At 45.5% G+C, this 27,694-nt stretch overlaps 1 protein-coding gene across 1 annotated transcript in view; it reads right to left on the reverse strand.

The window, feature by feature from the left end:
- Positions 1–4,881: 4,881 nt before the first annotated feature.
- Positions 4,882–27,694, reverse strand: part of LOC138661564 (zinc finger protein 154-like) — a 125,302-nt gene continuing 102,489 nt past the window's right edge. Inside the window, exons 3-7 of the mRNA XM_069746374.1 lie at positions 8,163–8,351; positions 7,968–8,091; positions 7,282–7,379; positions 6,911–7,010; positions 4,882–6,112 (exon numbers count right to left, since the gene is read on the reverse strand). Coding sequence (XP_069602475.1) covers positions 5,259–6,112; positions 6,911–7,010; positions 7,282–7,379; positions 7,968–8,091; positions 8,163–8,351 — 1,365 coding nt within the window. The 3' untranslated portion in view covers positions 4,882–5,258. The remainder of the gene's footprint in view (positions 6,113–6,910; positions 7,011–7,281; positions 7,380–7,967; positions 8,092–8,162; positions 8,352–27,694) is intronic.

Here is a 27,694-nt window from a genome sequence, read left to right on the forward strand (position 1 = left end):
TATTAAATTGAAAAAATAACCCGATAAAGAAAAAAAACACCGACTCAGTCACAGCTCCTCTCTAATATATGTGTATATAAATATATATACACACACACACACATATATATATATACACTGCTCAAAAAAATAAAGGGGACACTTAAACAACAGAATATAACGCCAAGTAAATCAAACTTCTGTGAAATCAGACTGTCCCCGTAGGAAGCAACACTGATTGACAATCAATTTCACATGCTGTTGTGCAAATGGAATAGACACAGATGGAAATTATTGTCAATTATCAATACACCCTCAATAAAGGAGTGGTTCTGCAGGTGGGGACCACAGACCACATCTCAGTACCAATGCTTTCTGCCTGATGTTTTGGTCACTTTTGAATGTTGGTTGTGCTTTCACACTTGTGGTAGCATGAGACGGACTCTACAACCCACACAAGTGGCTCAGGTAGTGCAGCTCATCCAGGATGGCACATCAATGCGAGCTGTGGCAAGAAGGTTTGCCGTGTCTGTCAGCGTAGTGTCCAGAGGCTGGAGGTGCTATCAGGAGACAGGCCAGTACACCAGGAGATGTGGAGGGGGCCATAGGAGAGCAACAACCCAGCAGCAGGACCGCTACCTCAGCCTTTGTGCAAGGAGGAACAGAGGAGCACTGCCAGAGCCCTGCAAAATTACCTCCAGCAGGCCACAAATGTGCATGTGTCTGCACAAACGGTTAGAAACAGACTCCATGAGGATTGATCTGAGTGCCCACCGTCCACAGATGTCGGTTGTGCTCACAGCCCAACACCGTGCAGGACGCTTGGCATTTGCCACAGAACACCAGGATGGCAAATTCACCACTGGCGCCCTGTGCTCTTCACAGATGAAAGCAGGTTCACACTGAGCACATGTGACACATGTGACAGAGTCTGGAGACGCCGTGGAGAGCGATCTGCTGCCTGCAACATCCTTCAACATGACCGGTTTGGCAGTGTGTCAGTAATGGTGTGGGGTGGCATTTCTTTGGAGGGCCGTACAGCCCTCCATGTGCTCGCCAGAGGTAGCCTGACTGCCATTAGGTACCAAGATGAGATCCTCAGACCCCTTGTGAGACCATAAGCTGGTGCGGTTGGCCCTGGGTTCCTCCTAATGCAAGACAATTCCAGACCTCATGTGGCTGGAGTGTGTCAGCAGTTCCTGCAAGATGAAGGCATTGAAGCTATGGACTGGCCCGCCCGTTCCCCAGACCTGAATCCAATGGAACACATCTGGGACATCATGTGTCGCTCCATCCACCAACGTCACATTGCACCACAGACTGTCCAGGAGTTGGTGGATGCTTTAGTCCAGGTCTGGGAGGAGATCCCTCAGGAGACCATCCACCGCCTCATTAGGAGCATGCCAGGCATTGTAGGGAGATCATACAAGCACGTGGAGGCCACACACACTACTGAGCATCATTTGCTTGTCTTGAGGCATTTCCACTGAAGTTGGAACAGCCTGTAACTTAATTTTCTACTTTGATTTTGAGCATCATTCCAACTCCAGACCTCCGTGGGATATTAGTTGTGATTTACGTTGATAATTTTTAGGTTTTATTGTTCTCAACACATTCCACTATGTAATGAACAAAGATTTACAGCTGGAATATTTCATTCAGTGATATCTAAGATGTGGGGTTTTAGTGTTCCCTTTATTTTTTGTGCAGTGTATATATAAATAAAACCCCTCACAGGTCAATAGACGGAAAATAAGAAGGTTACAGGTCCTGGAAAACGGTGACACAAATTGAAAGTTTTATTTTATAAACTTTAGATTTTTTTTTTTCTCCACTTAAAAGAAAATAATTCTGTCCGTAATCACACCGAGCGGGAGAATTAGGATTCTGAATATTTTTTATGGTAGAGTGTGCAACGTAAAACCAAAACCCGAGAATCCATGATGGGATTATTTAAGTTGTGAAAAAAAAATCCAAAGTTTGTAAAAAAAAAAAAAAAAGTTTTCCAAGACTCATAGCACCTCCATTTTTCTGGATCTGGGGTTGGGTAAGGGCTTATTTTCTACGCGCCGATCTGATGTTTTTATTGACATCATTTTGGTGCAGATACGTTCTTTTGATCGCCATTATTGCATTTTAATGCAATGTTGCGCCAACCAAAAAAAAAAACGTAACTCTGGTGTCGATTTTTTTTTTGCTACGACATTTACAAATCAGGTAAATTATTTTTATACATTGATAGATCGGGCGATATGTGTATTTTTTAAAAAAAATATTTTGTATGGGGCGAATATTTTTTAATATTTAAATTTTTTTTTTTTTTACTTTTGGCATGCTTCAATAGTTTCCATGGGAGTCTAGAAGCTGCGATCATCTGATCTCCTCTCCTACACACAGGTGATGATCAGATCGCCTCTGTGTAGCAGAAATGATCACTTGCTATAAGTGCCGACCGTGGGGCGGCGCTCATAGCTATATGGCTCTGTCGACCATAGAGGTCTGCTGCAGACCCCGGGTTGTCATGCCAACCCATCGGCGACCCGCGGCCATGTGACATGGGCGCCGATGGTCGTGGTTTGCGACGCACTTCTGGGAAATGCAAGTTAAATGCCGCCGTCAGAGATTGACAGCCACATTTAACATGTTAACAGTTGCTGAGTTTCACCGGCGACTGTTAGGGGCACATGTCACCTGTTCAGATCACCAAACAGGGGGTGGCACCCTATGACAGACACTGCACATCGTTGGGTGTTAAGGGGTTAAAGAGGACCTGTCACTTGTCAAAAATATGAGTCAAAAGATTAAGGGGTGCTCACTGTCACAAAAGGACGTTGGTGCTCTGAAGAAAACAGTATGAGAAAAATAGCAAAAAACTTTGGCACTCAAAGTGAAATGTTATTGTTGTATGCAGCATAGGAAACAAAAAATTCACCGGACAAAGAAAAACGACCCTTGTGGAGACAGATATGGTTTCAACAACCTTTCGGCTACAATAAGCCTTTTCCAAGCAAAATATCTGTGTAGAGACATATATAGAGTATTAATATACAAAACCAAAAAATGAGTCATAATATGCAGTTTAGGCAGCAAAAGATGCAAAAACGAAACCTAAGTGGGTCAGAAGAACATGCTACAGTCTGTGCTACAGATCGACACATAAATACAAATACTTGCATATATTCCGAACTATTTTGTTGCCTAACCATTTGAGGTAATCACAGCAAAGAAACAATTTTGGTAAGGGCGCAGTCAGACAGTCGTATAAAGTAGACAGTGCATGGACTGGCCGGCCGCTCTCCCGACCCAAGCATGACTGAAATACATGGAGACCTTCACTCTTGGGTCTGGAGAGCTGCCGGCCAGTCCGTGCACTGCGTCCCCGATGCTTTGCTCTCAGTCATTCTTGGATATTTTTTTATCTGTGTTTTGAGTCATTATCCCGTTGGAGGACCGATGACCTGCGACTCAGACTCTTTCCCACTCCAGAACGCCTTGATAGTCTTGGGATTTCATTGTACCCTGCACAAATTCAAGACCCCTTGTGGGCAGCAAAGCCTCCCCAGAACATCTCCGGGCCTCTGCCACTTGTCACAGTTGATACACTGTTCTTTTCTTTGTAGGCTTCATTTTTACTTCTGAGATCATAAAGCTGATGTGACTCCAAAAAGCTCCAGTTTTGTCCATCTGTCCACAGGACGTTCTCCAGGGAGCTCAGCGGCTTGTCAATAATTGACATGAAGTCCACTTTGATCTTGGATTTCTCCTCTAATCTTTTTGGAAGTTGTTCTGAGATCTTTAGTTACCATCGTATTATCATTCTCTTCAATTTTTCATCACTTTTCCCTGGTAACGTCTAGGGAGGTGGGCTACAGTGCCATAGACCTTAAGCTTGTGAATAACGTGCAATTGTAGTAACAGGAACATCGAGCTGTGTGGAGATGTCTCAGAACCTTAAACATGTTTGTCTATCATTTTATTTCTAATGTCCTGAGACTTCTTTCCTGGGATGTATTTGGTCCATGCTCAGTGTGGTAGACACCATGATAACAAACAGCACAGTGACTACTTTTCACCCCTTCAATAGGCAGACTGACTGATTACAAGTCTGTAGACCCCTGTGATGCTAATTACTGTGTGTGCCGCAGCCTCACCAGTGGCCATTCTCTGGTACTGCAGCTTTCGCTCATTACGTAGCTCAGTTTCAATTGAAATGAACAAGAGCTGCAGTACCAGAGAATGGCCACTGGGGAGGCTCCAGCACACAATAATTCATAATTCATTCAGATTGAATACATTTTAAGTTTCCTGGTCAAATTCACGAGAACTGAATAATTTGAACTTTGTCAGATTTGCTCATCACTGCTCGGATACCTTTCCTGGCTCTGTTGCATTCTTCTCGTCCTGACCTATGACTGAATCATAGCTTTGCTTCTGGATTCATCCTTTGAACTCCTCATCCTCTTTCCCAGTTATGACCTTCAGCTTGTACATGATCTCTCTTAACATCATAGTCACCAATTCGAGACTATTCTGGAAGTTGGAAACTGGGAATTTCCTACAATCTTGTCCAGATTCCACGGGTCTAAATACGAATACCACGAAATCCACTGGCCTATCTAAATCAGACTGGGGCTTTGAGTGTCACCACTCCATGAAGTGATCCAAGGGCATCGTTACCTTCTGCTCTCCTACTATGAACCTCCTGTCCATTTGTCTGAATCACAATGGTTGTGCTCATCAGTGCTGGTACTGACTGATCCTCATGGGAAAAGATCAATTTATGGTAGAAATCCATATTTGGTTGAGCAGTCTAAGGAGTGCTTACAATTTTAGTTTTATACTGTTAAGCATGCTTTAGATTTCAAAAAGAGAGAACTAATTAAGAAACAATTCAAGATAATCTTCACACAATATATTTATTATATCATTCAAAAGAATTTGTCTAATTAATATTTTAAACAGTTTCAGGCTCTTTAAGGAAAGAGAATTGTCCCATGTGTTTACTGCCCACAATCAGGACGTGAATACGGCTTCTCCTCAGTGTGAATTCTCTGATGTCTGATAAGGTCCCACTTCATGCTAAACCAATGCCCACACTCTGAACATGAAAATGGGCACTCCCCTGTGTGAACCTTCTGATGTCTGACAACATCTGACTTTTGTCTAAAAACTTTACCACATTAAGAACATGAGAATGGCTTCTCCCCAGGGATGTAGATGCTTTGATGCATCACAAAGCGTGACTTATCCCTAAATGCTGTCCCACAATCAAAACGTGATTACAGCTTCTCCCCCATGTGAATTCTATAATGACTGATAAGGTGCCACTTCTGGGTAAAACATTGCCCACACTGTGAACATGAAAATGGGCGTTCCCCCGTATGAACTATCTGATGTCTAATAAAGCTTGACTTTCGCCTAAACCCTTTACCACATTCAGAACATGAGAACAACTTCTCCCTTGAGTGGATCCTCTGATGCATCACAAGGCGATATTTGTGGTCAAATCCTGTCCCGCACTCAGAACATGAAAACGGCTGCTCCCCGGTGTGGGATTTTTGATGTTCAACAAGAACTGATTTCTGGGTAAAACGTCTCCCACAATCGGCACATGAGAACGGCTTCTCCCCATTGTGGATCCTCTGATGCATCACAAGACGCGACCTATGCATAAATCCTTTCCCACAATCAGAACAAGAGAATGGCTTCTCCTTGATATGGATTCTCTCATGTGAAACAAGACTTGTTTTCCAAGCGAAACATTTCCCACATGTAGCACATGAGAATGGCTTCTCCCCCGTGTGGATTCTCTCATGGGAAACAAGACTTGCTTTCCTAGTGAAACATCTCCCACATTCAAAACAAGAAATTGCCCTGTTTTCATTGTGAGTCCTAATATGTGCCATAAGGTTAAACTTCTGTTTAAAACATTTTTTACACTCAAAACATTGGAAAGATTTGCCTTTCTCGGAATGATCATAAAAAGGTCCCTTGGAATCAAATGGCTGATCTGTGCATATATATGAAGGATGTGGAAGAATGGAATGTTCTCCAGATGTATCTGAAAGTTCTACTTTAACCTCTCCGTATGTAGGGATGGTTCCGTCTACATTGTCGGCGTAGAAATAATCTTCTGGAAATTGAAAAGAGATTTTAATTATTGGTTATTTCCAAAAGTCAACAGGTAAAATCTCAGGAACCACCTGGGCGACTTCCTAGAAGCATGCTGCTAGCAACAAATCTATTGGGGTTGTCTTCTATTAATGAGTAATGCTGACACGTGTCACAATATGAACTATTTAATGGAACAATTTGAGTTGGCCATCGGTCATGTGCTTCTTACACGTCGCAGTATTCAACCAACTCCTCTCTCTACAAATTCTAAAATTTGATGCCCACGTGTCTGGCCCATTTTCTTTCCTCTGTCTGAGATATCACCCACTTCCAAACATTAGAGTGTTGTGAACAAAACCACATACAACATCTTCCTGCTTTTCTGAAATGTCCTCTGTTACAATCATCCTGACCCAAACTCGTCAGCCCGATATATGCCCATGAGGCTGTCGAGTTTGGGTCATGAGATCTGTGTCCACTTCCGTGGATCTGCGTCCGTGTGAATCCAGATGTATCAAGAACTATTGCCTGTCTTGTCTGGAAAGTATGGAAAGTATTCAGGAGAGTTTTGTAGATAACGTTAAGAGAAGAGTCAGACGGCCATATAATCTGGACCAAACCAGATGGCTCTATAACTCAGATGAGGATGGCAATGCAATGCTCAGACTGGCTGGCGGCTCTTCTGCCCCGAATGTATCAGCATGTATTTCGGGAGACCTGCCGGCCAGTCTGAGCATTGCATTGCCATCCTCATCTGAGTTATAGAGCCATCTGGTTTGGTCCCCACCATTGCCCTTGACGTTAGCTTTGTCCTCACCTGCGCTGAAATCTTCAGTATCTTCTCCATAGGTCGTCATACATAGGTCGTCCTCTTCTTTTACTATCAATTCAACTGTACTATTAATCAGATCTTCACCCTGAAATAATATATGGAAGACAGAACGTCGGGTTATATGTTAGACACCATTTAGACGTCCCTAATTTTTCTTTTATATGAAATCACAGATTGTTTCTCATGGGAGTTTGAGATCCGATTCTGATCATTGTTTGGTCCAAGTCAAAGTTTTTCATCAGTGAAGTCTCTGAAGCACTGAGTAGTAGTGGGCGCTGTAATTCCGACTTATCCTCCATGTATTCTGCGTATTACATTATGTGCACGCGTAGTGTTAATATATCAACTCATCCTACCTGATCATCGTCTGCGACATCGTGAATGTCCACTGAACCGTGCGAAGAATCAGAAAGCCTGGCGTAATCCTCTGGAGAATCATCTCTGCTGTGCTCATCTGCAAGAAATATGTCAATATAAAGTAATATAAAGAGTAATAAAGGGCTCGTCTCACGATTCCTCTGATACAAGGATCAGGTCTACACCGTCTACATTATCTTCTAGCAGTGACAATAAGTGACCCCCAAACTGGACCCATTTTGAAATAGACACCCCCTTTAAAAAGGATGTTAAAGCTCCTCCTTGAAATAGAAGGGTAATTCCTATCTCCCACATGACTTTCCATGAATGCCGGATAGATATTGGGCCTCACTTTAGGACCCCCGCCTATTGGCATGGTGGCGGTCCGGTATTCCCCACTCTTGGATCCCATAGACTTTATTGAATTGTGTACGGCCATTGTTCCATGCGGAGACCAGTGACTGGGGACCAGCACCATCGTCTTCTTATACCTGGTCGCGTGAGTAGCTATCGATGACAATGGGCAAAACATGGACCTTCTAAAACTCAGCTGATTGTCGCCGGTCCAGGAGCTGACATGTCAGATGTAAACTGTTATTTCCAGAAAATCAGTGCGGGGTCAGGTATTTCTCCTGCAGTTGATTGCAAGTAGTGGTCTCATTTGTCAGTATAAATCTCCTCTTACCCGGTGGTGTGAGGGGCCGGGGGTCCTCCATCAGGACGTCCTTGTACTGGTCCTTGTGCCCTTCCATATACTCCCACTCCTCCATGGAGAGATAGACGGTGACGTCCTGACACCTCACAGGGACCTGACAACACAACGGTCCCGTCATCACCCAGACACATTATATAAGGTCCCGGCGTCCCCGGCAGCGCTCACCTCTCCGCTCAGCAGCTCAGTGATCTTGTTGCTCAGTTGTATTATCTTCTGTGCGTTCCCGTTCTCATAAATAAGTGACTGATGAGGAGGGGACATGACTGTGTCCTGGGCTGTGCTCCGTCCTCCTGACACCCAGGGAAAGACACCGGGGGTCACATGTTTAGCCGACTTCTTCACTACGGTGTAATCCTGTGTACGGAGAGAAAAGTGGTAAATATAATGTCAATCCACCCTCATCCCTGCAGTCATGTCACGGCCGTAGTAATACAGATAAGTGACGTCATGTGACACATTTCCCAGAATCCCTCACCTCAGCAGTCATGTCACAGCCGTAGTAATACAGATAAGTGACGTCATGTGACAAATTTCCCAGAATCCCTCACCTCTGCAGTCATGTCACGGCCTTAGCAATACAGATAAGTGACGTCATGTGACACATTTCCCAGAATCCCTCACCTCTGCAGTCATGTCACGGCCTTAGTAATACAGATAGGTGATGTCATGTGACAAATTTCCCAGAATCCCTCACCTCTGCAGTCATGTCACGGCCCTAGCAATACAGATAAGTGACGTCATGTGACACATTTCCCAGAATCCCTCACCTCTGCAGTCATGTCACGGCCTTAGTAATACAGATAGGTGACGTCATGTGACACATTTCCCAGAATCCCTCACCTCTGCAGTCATGTCACTGCCTTAGTAATACAGAGAGGTGATGTCATGTGACACATTTCCCAGAATCCCTCACCTCTGCAGTCATGTCACAGCCTTAGTAATACAGATAGGTGACGTCATGTGACACATTTCCCAGAATCCCTCACCTCTGCAGTCATGTCATTGCCTTAGTAATACAGATAGGTGACGTCATGTGACACATTTCCCAGAATCCCTCACCTCTGCGGTCATGTCACTGCCTTAGTAATACAGATAGGTGACGTCATGTGACACATTTCCCAGAATCCCTCACCTCTGCAGTCATGTCACTGCCTTAGTAATACAGATAGGTGATGTCATGTGACACATTTCCCAGAATCCCTCACCTCTGCAGTCATGTCACTGCCTTAGTAATACAGATAGGTGACGTCATGTGACACATTTCCCAGAATCCCTCACCTCTGCAGTCATGTCACTGCCTTAGTAATACAGATAGGTGATGTCATGTGACACATTTCCCAGAATCCCTCACCTCTGCAGTCACGTCATGGCCTTAGTAATACAGATAGGTGACGTCATGTGACACATTTCCCAGAATCCCTCACCTCTGCAGTCATGTCACGGCCTTAGTAATATAGAGAGGTGATGTCATGTGACACATTTCCCAGAATCCCTCACCTCTGCAGTCACGGCCTTAGTAATACAGAGAGGTGATGTCATGTGACACATTTCCCAGAATCCCTCACCTCTGCAGTCATGTCACAGCCTCAGTAATACAGATAGGTGATGTCATGTGACACATTTCCCAGAATCCCTCACCTCTGCAGTCATGTCACTGCCTTAGTAATACAGAGAGGTGATGTCATGTGACACATTTCCCAGAATCCCTCACCTCTGCATCCTGTCATGGCCTTAGTAATACAGAGAGGTGATGTCATGTGACACATTTCCCAGAATCCCTCACCTCTGCAGTCATGTCACGGCCTTAGTAATACAGAGAGGTGATGTCATGTGACACATTTCCCAGAATCCCTCACCTCTGCATCCTGTCATGGCCTTAGTAATACAGAGAGGTGATGTCATGTGACACATTTCCCAGAATCCCTCACCTCTGCATCCTGTCATGGCCTTAGTAATACAGAGAGGTGATGTCATGTGACACATTTCCCAGAATCCCTCACCTCTGCAGTCATGTCACGGCCTTAGTAATACAGAGAGGTGATGTCATGTGACACATTTCCCAGAATCCCTCACCTCTGCAGTCATGTCACGGCCTTAGTAATACAGAGAGGTGATGTCATGTGACACATTTCCCAGAATCCCTCACCTCTGCATCCTGTCATGGCCTTAGTAATACAGATAGGTGACGTCATGTGACACATTTCCCAGAATCCCTCACCTCTGCAGTCATGTCACTGCCTTAGTAATACAGAGAGGTGATGTCATGTGACACATTTCCCAGAATCCCTCATCTCTGCAGTCATGTCACAGCCTCAGTAATACAGATAGGTGATGTCATGTGACACATTTCCCAGAATCCCTCACCTCTGCAGTCATGTCACGGCCTTAGTAATACAGATAGGTGACGTCATGTGACACATTTCCCAGAATCCCTCTCCTCTGCAGTCATGTCACAGCCTTAGTAATACAGATAGGTGACGTCATGTGACACATTTCCCAGAATCCCTCTCCTCTGCAGTCATGTCACTGCCTTAGTAATACAGAGAGGTGATGTCATGTGACACATTTCCCAGAATCCCTCACCTCTGCAGTCATGTCACGGCCTTAGTAATACAGAGAGGTGATGTCATGTGACACATTTCCCAGAATCCCTCACCTCTGCAGTCATGTCACGGCCTTAGTAATACAGAGAGGTGATGTCATGTGACACATTTCCCAGAATCCCTCACCTCTGCAGTCATGTCACGGCCTTAGTAATACAGATAGGTGATGTCATGTGACACATTTCCCAGAATCCCTCATCTCTGCAGTCATGTCACGGCCTTAGTAATACAGAGAGGTGATGTCATGTGACACATTTCCCAGAATCCCTCACCTCTGCAGTCATGTCACTGCCTTAGTAATACAGATAAGTGACGTCATGTGACACATTTCCCAGAATCCCTCACCTCTGCAGTCATGTCACTGCCTTAGTAATACAGATAGGTGATGTCATGTGACACATTTCCCAGAATCCCTCATCTCTGCAGTCATGTCACAGCCTTAGTAATACAGATAGGTGACGTCATGTGACACATTTCCCAGAATCCCTCACCTCTGCAGTCATGTCACGGCCGTAGTAATACAGATAGGTGATGTCATGTGACACATTTCCCAGAATCCCTCACCTCTGCAGTCATGTCACTGCCTTAGTAATACAGATAGGTGACATCATGTGACACATTTCCCAGAATCCCTCACCTCTGCATCCTGTCACTGCCTTAGTAATACAGATAGGTGATGTCATGTGACACATTTCCCAGAATCCCTCACCTCTGCAGTCACGTCATGGCCTTAGTAATACAGATAGGTGACGTCATGTGACACATTTCCCAGAATCCCTCACCTCTGCATCCTGTCACTGCCTTAGTAATACAGATAGGTGATGTCATGTGACACATTTCCCAGAATCCCTCACCTCTGCAGTCACGTCATGGCCTTAGTAATACAGATAGGTGATGTCATGTGACACATTTCCCAGAATCCCTCACCTCTGCAGTCATGTCACGGCCTTAGTAATATAGAGAGGTGACGTCATGTGACATTTCCCAGAATCCCTCACCTCTGCAGTCATGTCACGGCCTTAGTAATACAGATAGGTGATGTCATGTGACACATTTCCCAGAATCCCTCACCTCTGCAGTCACGGACTTAGTAATACAGAGAGGTGACGTCATGTGACACATTTCCCAGAATCCCTCATCTCTGCAGTAATGTCACTGCTTTAGTAATACAGATAGGTGATGTCATGTGACACATTTCCCAGAATCCCTCATCTCTGCAGTCATGTCACTGCTTTAGTAATACAGATAGGTGATGTCATGTGACACATTTCCCAGAATCCCTCACCTCTGCAGTCATGTCACTGCCTTAGTAATACAGATAGGTGACGTCATGTGACACATTTCCCAGAATCCCTCACCTCTGCAGTCATGTCACGGCCTTAGTAATACAGAGAGGTGATGTCATGTGACACATTTCCCAGAATCCCTCACCTCTGCAGTCATGTCACTGCCTTAGTAATACAGATAGGTGATGTCATGTGACACATTTCCCAGAATCCCTCATCTCTGCAGTCATGTCACGGCCTTAGTAATACAGATAGGTGACGTCATGTGACACATTTCCCAGAATCCCTCACCTCTGCAGTCATGTCACGGCCGTAGTAATACAGATAGGTGACGTCATGTGACACATTTCCCAGAATCCCTCACCTCTGCAGTCATGTCACTGCCTTAGTAATACAGATAGGTGATGTCATGTGACACATTTCCCAGAATCCCTCACCTCTGCAGTCATGTCACTGCCTTAGTAATACAGATAGGTGACGTCATGTGACACATTTCCCAGAATCCCTCACCTCTACAGTCATGTCACTGCCTTAGTAATACAGATAGGTGATGTCATGTGACACATTTCCCAGAATCCCTCACCTCTGCAGTCATGTCACTGCCTTAGTAATACAGATAGGTGATGTCATGTGACACATTTCCCAGAATCCCTCACCTCTGCAGTCATGTCACTGCCTTAGTAATACAGATAGGTGATGTCATGTGACACATTTCCCAGAATCCCTCACCTCTGCAGTCATGTCACTGCCTTAGTAATACAGATAGCTGACGTCATGTGACACATTTCCCAGAATCCCTCACCTCTGCAGTCATGTCACTGCCTTAGTAATACAGATAGGTGATGTCATGTGACACATTTCCCAGAATCCCTCATCTCTGCATCCTGTCACTGCCTTAGTAATACAGATAGGTGATGTCATGTGACACATTTCCCAGAATCCCTCACCTCTGCAGTCACGTCATGGCCTTAGTAATACAGATAGGTGACGTCATGTGACACATTTCCCAGAATCCCTCACCTCTGCAGTCATGTCACGGCCTTAGTAATATAGAGAGGTGACGTCATGTGACACATTTCCCAGAATCCCTCATCTCTGCAGTCATGTCACGGCCTTAGTAATACAGATAGGTGATGTCATGTGACACATTTCCCAGAATCCCTCACCTCTGCAGTCACGGCCTTAGTAATACAGAGAGGTGACGTCATGTGACACATTTCCCAGAATCCCTCACCTCTGCAGTCATGTCACTGCCTTAGTAATACAGATAGGTGATGTCATGTGACACATTTCCCAGAATCCCTCACCTCTGCAGTCATGTCACTGCCTTAGTAATACAGATAGGTGATGTCATGTGACACATTTCCCAGAATCCCTCATCTCTGCATCCTGTCACTGCCTTAGTAATACAGATAGGTGACGTCATGTGACACATTTCCCAGAATCCCTCATCTCTGCAGTCATGTCACGGCCTTAGTAATATAGAGAGGTGACGTCATGTGACACATTTCCCAGAATCCCTCATCTCTGCAGTCATGTCACGGCCTTAGTAATACAGATAGGTGATGTCATGTGACACATTTCCCAGAATCCCTCACCTCTGCAGTCACGGACTTAGTAATACAGAGAGGTGACGTCATGTGACACATTTCCCAGAATCCCTCATCTCTGCAGTCATGTCACGGCCTTAGTAATATAGAGAGGTGACGTCATGTGACACATTTCCCAGAATCCCTCATCTCTGCAGTCATGTCACGGCCTTAGTAATATAGAGAGGTGACGTCATGTGACACATTTCCCAGAATCCCTCACCTCTGCAGTCATGTCACGGCCTTAGTAATACAGATAGGTGATGTCATGTGACACATTTCCCAGAATCCCTCATCTCTGCAGTCATGTCACTGCCTTAGTAATACAGATAGGTGATGTCATGTGACACATTTCCCAGAATCCCTCATCTCTGCATCCTGTCACTGCCTTAGTAATACAGATAGGTGACGTCATGTGACACATTTCCCAGAATCCCTCATCTCTGCAGTCATGTCACGGCCTTAGTAATATAGAGAGGTGACGTCATGTGACACATTTCCCAGAATCCCTCATCTCTGCAGTCATGTCACGGCCTTAGTAATACAGATAGGTGATGTCATGTGACACATTTCCCAGAATCCCTCACCTCTGCAGTCACGGACTTAGTAATACAGAGAGGTGACGTCATGTGACACATTTCCCAGAATCCCTCACCTCTGCGGTCATGTCACTGCCTTAGTAATACAGATAGGTGACGTCATGTGACACATTTCCCAGAATCCCTCACCTCTGCAGTCATGTCACTGCCTTAGTAATACAGATAGGTGATGTCATGTGACACATTTCCCAGAATCCCTCATCTCTGCATCCTGTCACTGCCTTAGTAATACAGATAGGTGACGTCATGTGACACATTTCCCAGAATCCCTAACCTCTGCAGTCATGTCACGGCCTTAGTAATATAGAGAGGTGACGTCATGTGACACATTTCCCAGAATCCCTCACCTCTGCAGTCATGTCACGGCCTTAGTAATACAGATAGGTGATGTCATGTGACACATTTCCCAGAATCCCTCACCTCTGCAGTCACGGACTTAGTAATACAGAGAGGTGACGTCATGTGACACATTTCCCAGAATCCCTCATCTCTGCAGTCACGGCCTTAGTAATACAGAGAGGTGATGTCATGTGACACATTTCCCAGAATCCCTCACCTCAGCAGTCACGGCCTTAGTAATACAGAGAGGTGACGTCATGTGACACATTTCCCAGAATCCCTCACCTCTGCAGTCATGTCACGGCCTTAGTAATACAGAGAGGTGATGTCATGTGACACATTTCCCAGAATCCCTCACCTCTGCAGTCATGTCACAGCCTTAGTAATACAGATAGGTGATGTCATGTGACACATTTCCCAGAATCCCTCACCTCTGCAGTCACGGCCTTAGTAATACAGAGAGGTGATGTCATGTGACACATTTCCCAGAATCCCTCACCTCTGCAGTCATGTCACTGCCTTAGTAATACAGATAGGTGATGTCATGTGACACATTTCCCAGAATCCCTCACCTCTGCAGTCATGTCACAGCCTCAGTAATACAGATAGGTGATGTCATGTGACACATTTCCCAGAATCCCTCACCTCTGCAGTCATGTCTTAGTAATACAGATAGGTGACGTCATGTGACACATTTCCCAGAATCCCTCACCTCTGCAGTCATGTCACGGCCTTAGTAATACAGATAGGTGATGTCATGTGACACATTTCCCAGAATCCCTCACCTCTGCAGTCATGTCACTGCCTTAGTAATACAAATAGGTGATGTCATGTGACACATTTCCCAGAATCCCTCACCTCTGCAGTCATGTCACTGCCTTAGTAATACAGATAGGTGATGTCATGTGACACATTTCCCAGAATCCCTCACCTCTGCAGTCACGGACTTAGTAATACAGAGAGGTGACGTCATGTGACACATTTCCCAGAATCCCTCATCTCTGCAGTCATGTCACTGCTTTAGTAATACAGATAGGTGATGTCATGTGACACATTTCCCAGAATCCCTCACCTCAGCAGTCACGGCCTTAGTAATACAGTGAGGTGACGTCATGTGACACATTTCCCAGAATCCCTCACCTCTGCAGTCATGTCACGGCCTTAGTAATACAGAGAGGTGATGTCATGTGACACATTTCCCAGAATCCCTCACCTCTACAGTCATGTCACTGTCTTAGTAATACAGATAGGTGACGTCATGTGACAAATTTCCCAGAATCCCTCACCTCTGCAGTCATGTCACGGCCTTAGTAATACAGATAGGTGATGTCATGTGACAAATTTCCCAGAATCCCTCACCTCTGCAGACATGTCACGGCCTTAGCAATACAGATAAGTGACGTCATGTGACACATTTCCCAGAATCCCTCACCTCTGCAGTCATGTCACGGCCTTAGTAATACAGATAGGTGACGTCATGTGACACATTTCCCAGAATCCCTCACCTCTGCAGTCATGTCACTGCCTTAGTAATACAGAGAGGTGATGTCATGTGACACATTTCCCAGAATCCCTCACCTCTGCAGTCATGTCATTGCCTTAGTAATACAGATAGGTGACGTCATGTGACACATTTCCCAGAATCCCTCACCTCTGCAGTCATGTCACGGCCTTAGTAATACAGATAGGTGATGTCATGTGACACATTTCCCAGAATCCCTCACCTCTGCAGTCACTGCCTTAGTAATACAGATAGGTGATGTCATGTGACACATTTCCCAGAATCCCTCACCTCTGCGGTCATGTCACTGCCTTAGTAATACAGATAGGTGACGTCATGTGACACATTTCCCAGAATCCCTCACCTCTGCAGTCATGTCACTGCCTTAGTAATACAGATAGGTGACGTCATGTGACACATTTCCCAGAATCCCTCACCTCTGCGGTCATGTCACTGCCTTAGTAATACAGATAGGTGATGTCATGTGACACATTTCCCAGAATCCCTCACCTCTGCAGTCATGTCACGGCCTTAGTAATACAGATAGGTGACGTCATGTGACACATTTCCCAGAATCCCTCACCTCTGCAGTCATGTCACTGCCTTAGTAATACAGATAGGTGATGTCATGTGACACATTTCCCAGAATCCCTCACCTCTGCAGTCATGTCACTGCCTTAGTAATACAGATAGGTGACGTCATGTGACACATTTCCCAGAATCCCTCACCTCTGCAGTCATGTCACTGCCTTAGTAATACAGATAGGTGATGTCATGTGACACATTTCCCAGAATCCCTCACCTCTGCAGTCATGTCACTGCCTTAGTAATACAGATAGGTGACGTCATGTGACACATTTCCCAGAATCCCTCACCTCTGCAGTCATGTCACTGCCTTAGTAATACAGATAGGTGATGTCATGTGACACATTTCCCAGAATCCCTCACCTCTGCAGTCACGGCCTTAGTAATACAGAGAGGTGATGTCATGTGACACATTTCCCAGAATCCCTCACCTCTGCAGTCATGTCACTGCCTTAGTAATACAGAGAGGTGATGTCATGTGACACATTTCCCAGAATCCCTCACCTCTGCAGTCATGTCACTGCCTTAGTAATACAGATAGGTGATGTCATGTGACACATTTCCCAGAATCCCTCACCTCTGCAGTCACGGCCTTAGTAATACAGATAGGTGACGTCATGTGACACATTTCCCAGAATCCCTCACCTCTGCAGTCATGTCACTGCCTTAGTAATACAGAGAGGTGATGTCATGTGACACATTTCCCAGAATCCCTCACCTCTGCAGTCACGGCCTTAGTAATACAGAGAGGTGATGTCATGTGACACATTTCCCAGAATCCCTCACCTCTGCAGTCATGTCACTGCCTTAGTAATACAGAGAGGTGATGTCATGTGACACATTTCCCAGAATCCCTCACCTCTGCAGTCATGTCACTGCCTTAGTAATACAGATAGGTGATGTCATGTGACACATTTCCCAGAATCCCTCACCTCTGCAGTCATGTCACGGCCTTAGTAATACAGAGAGGTGATGTCATGTGACACATTTCCCAGAATCCCTCACCTCTGCAGTCATGTCACTGCCTTAGTAATACAGAGAGGTGATGTCATGTGACACATTTCCCAGAATCCCTCACCTCTGCAGTCATGTCACTGCCTTAGTAATACAGATAGGTGATGTCATGTGACACATTTCCCAGAATCCCTCATCTCTGCAGTCATGTCACTGCCTTAGTAATACAGATAAGTGACGTCATGTGACACATTTCCCAGAATCCCTCACCTCTGCAGTCATGTCACTGCCTTAGTAATACAGATAGGTGATGTCATGTGACACATTTCCCAGAATCCCTCATCTCTGCAGTCATGTCACGGCCTTAGTAATACAGATAGGTGACGTCATGTGACACATTTCCCAGAATCCCTCACCTCTGCAGTCATGTCACGGCCGTAGTAATACAGATAGGTGACGTCATGTGACACATTTCCCAGAATCCCTCACCTCTGCAGTCATGTCACGGCCTTAGTAATACAGATAGGTGATGTCATGTGACACATTTCCCAGAATCCCTCACCTCTGCAGTCATGTCACTGCCTTAGTAATACAGATAGGTGATGTCATGTGACACATTTCCCAGAATCCCTCACCTCTGCAGTCATGTCACTGCCTTAGTAATACAGATAGGTGACGTCATGTGACACATTTCCCAGAATCCCTCACCTCTACAGTCATGTCACTGCCTTAGTAATACAGATAGGTGACGTCATGTGACACATTTCCCAGAATCCCTCACCTCTACAGTCATGTCACTGCCTTAGTAATACAGATAGGTGATGTCATGTGACACATTTCCCAGAATCCCTCACCTCAGCAGTCACTGCCTTAGTAATACAGATAGGTGATGTCATGTGACACATTTCCCAGAATCCCTCACCTCTGCAGTCATGTCACTGCCTTAGTAATACAGATAGCTGACGTCATGTGACACATTTCCCAGAATCCCTCATCTCTGCATCCTGTCACTGCCTTAGTAATACAGAGAGGTGATGTCATGTGACACATTTCCCAGAATCCCTCACCTCTGCAGTCATGTCACTGCCTTAGTAATACAGATAGGTGATGTCATGTGACACATTTCCCAGAATCCCTCATCTCTGCATCCTGTCACTGCCTTAGTAATACAGATAGGTGATGTCATGTGACACATTTCCCAGAATCCCTCACCTCTGCAGTCACGTCATGGCCTTAGTAATACAGATAGGTGACGTCATGTGACACATTTCCCAGAATCCCTCACCTCTGCAGTCATGTCACGGCCTTAGTAATATAGAGAGGTGACGTCATGTGACACATTTCCCAGAATCCCTCATCTCTGCAGTCATGTCACGGCCTTAGTAATACAGATAGGTGACGTCATGTGACACATTTCCCAGAATCCCTCACCTCAGCAGTCACGGCCTTAGTAATACAGAGAGGTGACGTCATGTGACACATTTCCCAGAATCCCTCACCTCTGCAGTCACGGCCTTAGTAATACAGAGAGGTGACGTCATGTGACACATTTCCCAGAATCCCTCACCTCTGCAGTCATGTCACTGCCTTAGTAATACAGATAGGTGATGTCATGTGACACATTTCCCAGAATCCCTCACCTCAGCAGTCACGGCCTTAGTAATACAGAGAGGTGATGTCATGTGACACATTTCCCAGAATCCCTCACCTCAGCAGTCACGGCCTTAGTAATACAGATAGGTGACGTCATGTGACACATTTCCCAGAATCCCTCACCTCTGCAGTCATGTCACGGCCTTAGTAATACAGAGAGGTGATGTCATGTGACACATTTCCCAGAATCCCTCACCTCTGCAGTCATGTCACTGCCTTAGTAATACAGATAGGTGACGTCATGTGACACATTTCCCAGAATCCCTCACCTCTGCAGTCACGGCCTTAGTAATACAGATAGGTGACGTCATGTGACACATTTCCCAGAATCCCTCACCTCTACAGTCATGTCACTGCCTTAGTAATACAGATAGGTGATGTCATGTGACACATTTCCCAGAATCCCTCACCTCTGCAGTCATGTCACTGCCTTAGTAATACAGATAGGTGATGTCATGTGACACATTTCCCAGAATCCCTCACCTCTGCAGTCATGTCACTGCCTTAGTAATACAGATAGGTGATGTCATGTGACACATTTCCCAGAATCCCTCACCTCTGCATCCTGTCACTGCCTTAGTAATACAGATAGGTGACGTCATGTGACACATTTCCCAGAATCCCTCATCTCTGCATCCTGTCACTGCCTTAGTAATACAGATAGGTGACGTCATGTGACACATTTCCCAGAATCCCTCATCTCTGCATCCTGTCACTGCCTTAGTAATACAGATAGGTGACGTCATGTGACACATTTCCCAGAATCCCTCACCTCTGCAGTCATGTCACTGCCTTAGTAATACAGATAGGTGATGTCATGTGACACATTTCCCAGAATCCCTCATCTCTGCATCCTGTCACTGCCTTAGTAATACAGATAGGTGATGTCATGTGACACATTTCCCAGAATCCCTCACCTCTGCAGTCATGTCACTGCCTTAGTAATACAGATAGGTGATGTCATGTGACACATTTCCCAGAATCCCTCATCTCTGCATCCTGTCACTGCCTTAGTAATACAGATAGGTGACGTCATGTGACACATTTCCCAGAATCCCTCACCTCTGCAGTCATGTCACTGCCTTAGTAATACAGATAGGTGATGTCATGTGACACATTTCCCAGAATCCCTCATCTCTGCATCCTGTCACTGCCTTAGTAATACAGATAGGTGACATCATGTGACACATTTCCCAGAATCCCTAACCTCTGCAGTCATGTCACGGCCTTAGTAATATAGAGAGGTGACGTCATGTGACACATTTCCCAGAATCCCTCATCTCTGCAGTCATGTCACGGCCTTAGTAATACAGATAGGTGATGTCATGTGACACATTTCCCAGAATCCCTCACCTCTGCAGTCATGTCACGGCCTTAGTAATACAGATAGGTGATGTCATGTGACACATTTCCCAGAATCCCTCATCTCTGCAGTCATGTCACTGCTTTAGTAATAAAGATAGGTGATGTCATGTGACACATTTCCCAGAATCCCTCACCTCAGCAGTCACGGCCTTAGTAATACAGAGAGGTGACGTCATGTGACACATTTCCCAGAATCCCTCACCTCTGCAGTCATGTCACGGCCTTAGTAATACAGAGAGGTGATGTCATGTGACACATTTCCCAGAATCCCTCACCTCTACAGTCATGTCACTGTCTTAGTAATACAGATAGGTGACGTCATGTGACACATTTCCCAGAATCCCTCACCTCTGCAGTCACGGCCTTAGTAATACAGATAGGTGATGTCATGTGACACATTTCCCAGAATCCCTCACCTCTGCAGTCATGTCACAGCCTCAGTAATACAGATAGGTGATGTCATGTGACACATTTCCCAGAATCCCTCACCTCTGCAGTCATGTCTTAGTAATACAGATAGGTGACGTCATGTGACACATTTCCCAGAATCCCTCACCTCTGCAATCATGTCACGGCCTTAGTAATACAGATAGGTGATGTCATGTGACACATTTCCCAGAATCCCTCACCTCTGCATCCTGTCATGGCCTTAGTAATACAGAGAGGTGATGTCATGTGACACATTTCCCAGAATCCCTCACCTCTGCAGTCATGTCACTGCCTTAGTAATACAGATAGGTGATGTCATGTGACACATTTCCCAGAATCCCTCACCTCTGCAGTCACGGACTTAGTAATACAGAGAGGTGACGTCATGTGACACATTTCCCAGAATCCCTCACCTCTGCAGTCACGGACTTAGTAATACAGATAGGTGATGTCATGTGACACATTTCCCAGAATCCCTCACCTCTGCAGTCATGTCACGGCCTTAGTAATACAAATAGGTGATGTCATGTGACACATTTCCCAGAATCCCTCACCTCTGCAGTCATGTCACTGCTTTAGTAATACAGATAGGTGATGTCATGTGACACATTTCCCAGAATCCCTCACCTCAGCAGTCACGGCCTTAGTAATACAGTGAGGTGACGTCATGTGACACATTTCCCAGAATCCCTCACCTCTGCAGTCATGTCACGGCCTTAGTAATACAGAGAGGTGATGTCATGTGACACATTTCCCAGAATCCCTCACCTCTACAGTCATGTCACTGTCTTAGTAATACAGATAGGTGACGTCATGTGACACATTTCCCAGAATCCCTCACCTCTGCAGTCACGGCCTTAGTAATACAGATAGGTGATGTCATGTGACACATTTCCCAGAATCCCTCACCTCTGCAGTCATGTCACTGCCTTAGTAATACAGATAGGTGATGTCATGTGACACATTTCCCAGAATCCCTCACCTCTGCAGTCATGTCACAGCCTCAGTAATACAGATAGGTGATGTCATGTGACACATTTCCCAGAATCCCTCACCTCTACAGTCATGTCACTGTCTTAGTAATACAGATAGGTGACGTCATGTGACACATTTCCCAGAATCCCTCACCTCTGCAGTCACGGCCTTAGTAATACAGATAGGTGATGTCATGTGACACATTTCCCAGAATCCCTCACCTCTGCAGTCATGTCACTGCCTTAGTAATACAGATAGGTGACGTCATGTGACACATTTCCCAGAATCCCTCACCTCTACAGTCATGTCACTGTCTTAGTAATACAGATAGGTGACGTCATGTGACACATTTCCCAGAATCCCTCACCTCTGCAGTCACGGCCTTAGTAATACAGATAGGTGATGTCATGTGACACATTTCCCAGAATCCCTCACCTCTGCAGTCATGTCACTGCCTTAGTAATACAGATAGGTGATGTCATGTGACACATTTCCCAGAATCCCTCACCTCTACAGTCATGTCACTGCCTTAGTAATACAGATAGGTGATGTCATGTGACACATTTCCCAGAATCCCTCACCTCTGCAGTCATGTCACGGCCTTAGTAATACAGAGAGGTGATGTCATGTGACACATTTCCCAGAATCCCTCATCTCTGCAGTCATGTCACTGCCTTAGTAATACAGAGAGGTGATGTCATGTGACACATTTCCCAGAATCCCTCACCTCTGCATCCTGTCATGGCCTTAGTAATACAGAGAGGTGACGTCATGTGACACATTTCCCAGAATCCCTCATCTCTGCAGTCATGTCACTGCCTTAGTAATACAGAGAGGTGATGTCATGTGACACATTTCCCAGAATCCCTCACCTCTGCAGTCACGGCCTTAGTAATACAGAGAGGTGACGTCATGTGACACATTTCCCAGAATCCCTCACCTCTGCAGTCATGTCACGGCCTTAGTAATACAGAGAGGTGATGTCATGTGACACATTTCCCAGAATCCCTCACCTCTACAGTCATGTCACTGTCTTAGTAATACAGATAGGTGACGTCATGTGACACATTTCCCAGAATCCCTCACCTCTGCAGTCACGGCCTTAGTAATACAGATAGGTGATGTCATGTGACAAATTTCCCAGAATCCCTCACCTCTGCAGTCATGTCACTGCCTTAGTAATACAGAGAGGTGATGTCATGTGACACATTTCCCAGAATCCCTCACCTCTGCAGTCATGTCACTGCCTTAGTAATACAGAGAGGTGATGTCATGTGACACATTTCCCAGAATCCCTCTCCTCTGCAGTCATGTCTTAGTAATACAGATAGGTGATGTCATGTGACACATTTCCCAGAATCCCTCACCTCTGCAGTCATGTCACAGCCTCAGTAATACAGATAGGTGATGTCATGTGACACATTTCCCAGAATCCCTCACCTCTGCAGTCATGTCTTAGTAATACAGATAGGTGACGTCATGTGACACATTTCCCAGAATCCCTCACCTCTGCAGTCATGTCACGGCCTTAGTAATACAGAGAGGTGATGTCATGTGACACATTTCCCAGAATCCCTCACCTCTGCAGTCATGTCACTGCCTTAGTAATACAGATAGGTGACGTCATGTGACACATTTCCCAGAATCCCTCTCCTCTGCAGTCATGTCTTAGTAATACAGATAGGTGATGTCATGTGACACATTTCCCAGAATCCCTCACCTCTGCAGTCATGTCACGGCCTTAGTAATACAGATAGGTGATGTCATGTGACACATTTCCCAGAATCCCTCATCTCTGCAGTCATGTCACTGCCTTAGTAATACAGAGAGATGATGTCATGTGACACATTTCCCAGAATCCCTCACCTCTGCAGTCACGGACTTAGTAATACAGAGAGGTGACGTCATGTGACACATTTCCCAGAATCCCTCATCTCTGCAGTCATGTCACTGCTTTAGTAATACAGATAGGTGATGTCATGTGACACATTTCCCAGAATCCCTCACCTCAGCAGTCACGGCCTTAGTAATACAGAGAGGTGACGTCATGTGACACATTTCCCAGAATCCCTCACCTCTGCAGTCATGTCACGGCCTTAGTAATACAGAGAGGTGATGTCATGTGACACATTTCCCAGAATCCCTCACCTCAGCAGTCATGTCACTGCCTTAGTAATACAGAGAGGTGATGTCATGTGACACATTTCCCAGAATCCCTCACCTCTACAGTCATGTCACTGTCTTAGTAATACAGATAGGTGACGTCATGTGACACATTTCCCAGAATCCCTCACCTCTGCAGTCACGGCCTTAGTAATACAGATAGGTGATGTCATGTGACAAATTTCCCAGAATCCCTCACCTCTGCAGTCATGTCACTGCCTTAGTAATACAGAGAGGTGACGTCATGTGACACATTTCCCAGAATCCCTCACCTCTGCAGTCATGTCACAGCCTCAGTAATACAGATAGGTGATGTCATGTGACACATTTCCCAGAATCCCTCACCTCTGCAGTCATGTCTTAGTAATACAGATAGGTGACGTCATGTGACACATTTCCCAGAATCCCTCTCCTCTGCAGTCATGTCTTAGTAATACAGATAGGTGATGTCATGTGACACATTTCCCAGAATCCCTCACCTCTGCAGTCATGTCACGGCCTTAGTAATACAGATAGGTGATGTCATGTGACACATTTCCCAGAATCCCTCATCTCTGCAGTCATGTCACTGCCTTAGTAATACAGAGAGGTGATGTCATGTGACACATTTCCCAGAATCCCTCACCTCTGCAGTCATGTCACTGCCTTAGTAATACAGAGAGGTGATGTCATGTGACACATTTCCCAGAATCCCTCACCTCTGCAGTCATGTCACAGCCTCAGTAATACAGATAGGTGATGTCATGTGACACATTTCCCAGAATCCCTCACCTCTGCAGTCATGTCTTAGTAATACAGATAGGTGACGTCATGTGACACATTTCCCAGAATCCCTCACCTCTGCAGTCATGTCACGGCCTTAGTAATACAGATAGGTGATGTCATGTGACACATTTCCCAGAATCCCTCACCTCTGCAGTCATGTCACTGCCTTAGTAATACAGATAGGTGACGTCATGTGACACATTTCCCAGAATCCCTCACCTCTGCAGTCATGTCACTGCCTTAGTAATACAGATAGGTGACGTCATGTGACACATTTCCCAGAATCCCTCACCTCTGCAGTCATGTCACTGCCTTAGTAATACAGATAGGTGACGTCATGTGACACATTTCCCAGAATCCCTCACCTCTGCAGTCACGGACTTAGTAATACAGAGAGGTGACGTCATGTGACACATTTCCCAGAATCCCTCACCTCTGCAGTCATGTCACGGCTTTAGTAATACAGATAGGTGACGTCATGTGACACATTTCCCAGAATCCCTCACCTCTGCAGTCACGGACTTAGTAATACAGATAGGTGATGTCATGTGACACATTTCCCAGAATCCCTAACCTCTGCAGTCATGTCACGGCCTTAGTAATACAGATAGGTGATGTCATGTGACACATTTCCCAGAATCCCTCACCTCTGCAGTCACGGACTTAGTAATACAGAGAGGTGACGTCATGTGACACATTTCCCAGAATCCCTCATCTCTGCAGTCATGTCACTGCTTTAGTAATACAGATAGGTGATGTCATGTGACACATTTCCCAGAATCCCTCACCTCAGCAGTCACGGCCTTAGTAATACAGAGAGGTGACGTCATGTGACACATTTCCCAGAATCCCTCACCTCTGCAGTCATGTCACGGCCTTAGTAATACAGAGAGGTGATGTCATGTGACACATTTCCCAGAATCCCTCACCTCAGCAGTCATGTCACTGCCTTAGTAATACAGAGAGGTGATGTCATGTGACACATTTCCCAGAATCCCTCACCTCTACAGTCATGTCACTGTCTTAGTAATACAGATAGGTGACGTCATGTGACACATTTCCCAGAATCCCTCACCTCTGCAGTCACGGCCTTAGTAATACAGATAGGTGATGTCATGTGACAAATTTCCCAGAATCCCTCACCTCTGCAGTCATGTCACTGCCTTAGTAATACAGAGAGGTGATGTCATGTGACACATTTCCCAGAATCCCTCACCTCTGCAGTCATGTCACTGCCTTAGTAATACAGAGAGGTGACGTCATGTGACACATTTCCCAGAATCCCTCACCTCTGCAGTCATGTCACAGCCTCAGTAATACAGATAGGTGATGTCATGTGACACATTTCCCAGAATCCCTCACCTCTGCAGTCATGTCTTAGTAATACAGATAGGTGACGTCATGTGACACATTTCCCAGAATCCCTCACCTCTGCAGTCATGTCACGGCCTTAGTAATACAGATAGGTGATGTCATGTGACACATTTCCCAGAATCCCTCACCTCTGCAGTCATGTCACTGCCTTAGTAATACAGATAGGTGACGTCATGTGACACATTTCCCAGAATCCCTCACCTCTGCAGTCATGTCACTGCCTTAGTAATACAGATAGGTGACGTCATGTGACACATTTCCCAGAATCCCTCACCTCTGCAGTCATGTCACTGCCTTAGTAATACAGATAGGTGACGTCATGTGACACATTTCCCAGAATCCCTCACCTCTGCAGTCACGGACTTAGAAATACAGAGAGGTGACGTCATGTGACACATTTCCCAGAATCCCTCACCTCTGCAGTCATGTCACGGCTTTAGTAATACAGATAGGTGATGTCATGTGACACATTTCCCAGAATCCCTCATCTCTGCAGTCATGTCACTGCTTTAGTAATACAGATAGGTGATGTCATGTGACACATTTCCCAGAATCCCTCACCTCTGCAGTCACGGCCTTAGTAATACAGATAGGTGACGTCATGTGACACATTTCCCAGAATCCCTCACCTCTGCAGTCATGTCACTGCCTTAGTAATACAGATAGGTGACGTCATGTGACACATTTCCCAGAATCCCTCACCTCTGCAGTCATGTCACTGCCTTAGTAATACAGATAGGTGACGTCATGTGACACATTTCCCAGAATCCCTCACCTCTGCAGTCATGTCACAGCCTCAGTAATACAGATAGGTGATGTCATGTGACACATTTCCCAGAATCCCTCACCTCTGCAGTCATGTCTTAGTAATACAGATAGGTGACGTCATGTGACACATTTCCCAGAATCCCTCACCTCTGCAGTCATGTCACGGCCTTAGTAATACAGATAGGTGATGTCATGTGACACATTTCCCAGAATCCCTCATCTCTGCAGTCATGTCACTGCCTTAGTAATACAGAGAGGTGATGTCATGTGACACATTTCCCAGAATCCCTCACCTCTGCAGTCATGTCACGGCCTTAGTAATACAGAGAGGTGACGTCATGTGACACATTTCCCAGAATCCCTCACCTCTGCAGTCATGTCACGGCCTTAGTAATACAGATAGGTGATGTCATGTGACACATTTCCCAGAATCCCTCATCTCTGCAGTCATGTCACTGCCTTAGTAATACAGATAGGTGATGTCATGTGACACATTTCCCAGAATCCCTCACCTCTGCAGTCACGGACTTAGTAATACAGAGAGGTGACGTCATGTGACACATTTCCCAGAATCCCTCATCTCTGCAGTAATGTCACTGCTTTAGTAATACAGATAGGTGATGTCATGTGACACATTTCCCAGAATCCCTCATCTCTGCAGTCATGTCACTGCCTTAGTAATACAGATAGGTGATGTCATGTGACACATTTCCCAGAATCCCTCACCTCTGCAGTCACGGCCTTAGTAA

This window comes from Ranitomeya imitator, chromosome 2 (assembly GCF_032444005.1).
Source record: "Ranitomeya imitator isolate aRanImi1 chromosome 2, aRanImi1.pri, whole genome shotgun sequence".
NCBI lineage: Eukaryota > Metazoa > Chordata > Amphibia > Anura > Dendrobatidae > Ranitomeya > Ranitomeya imitator.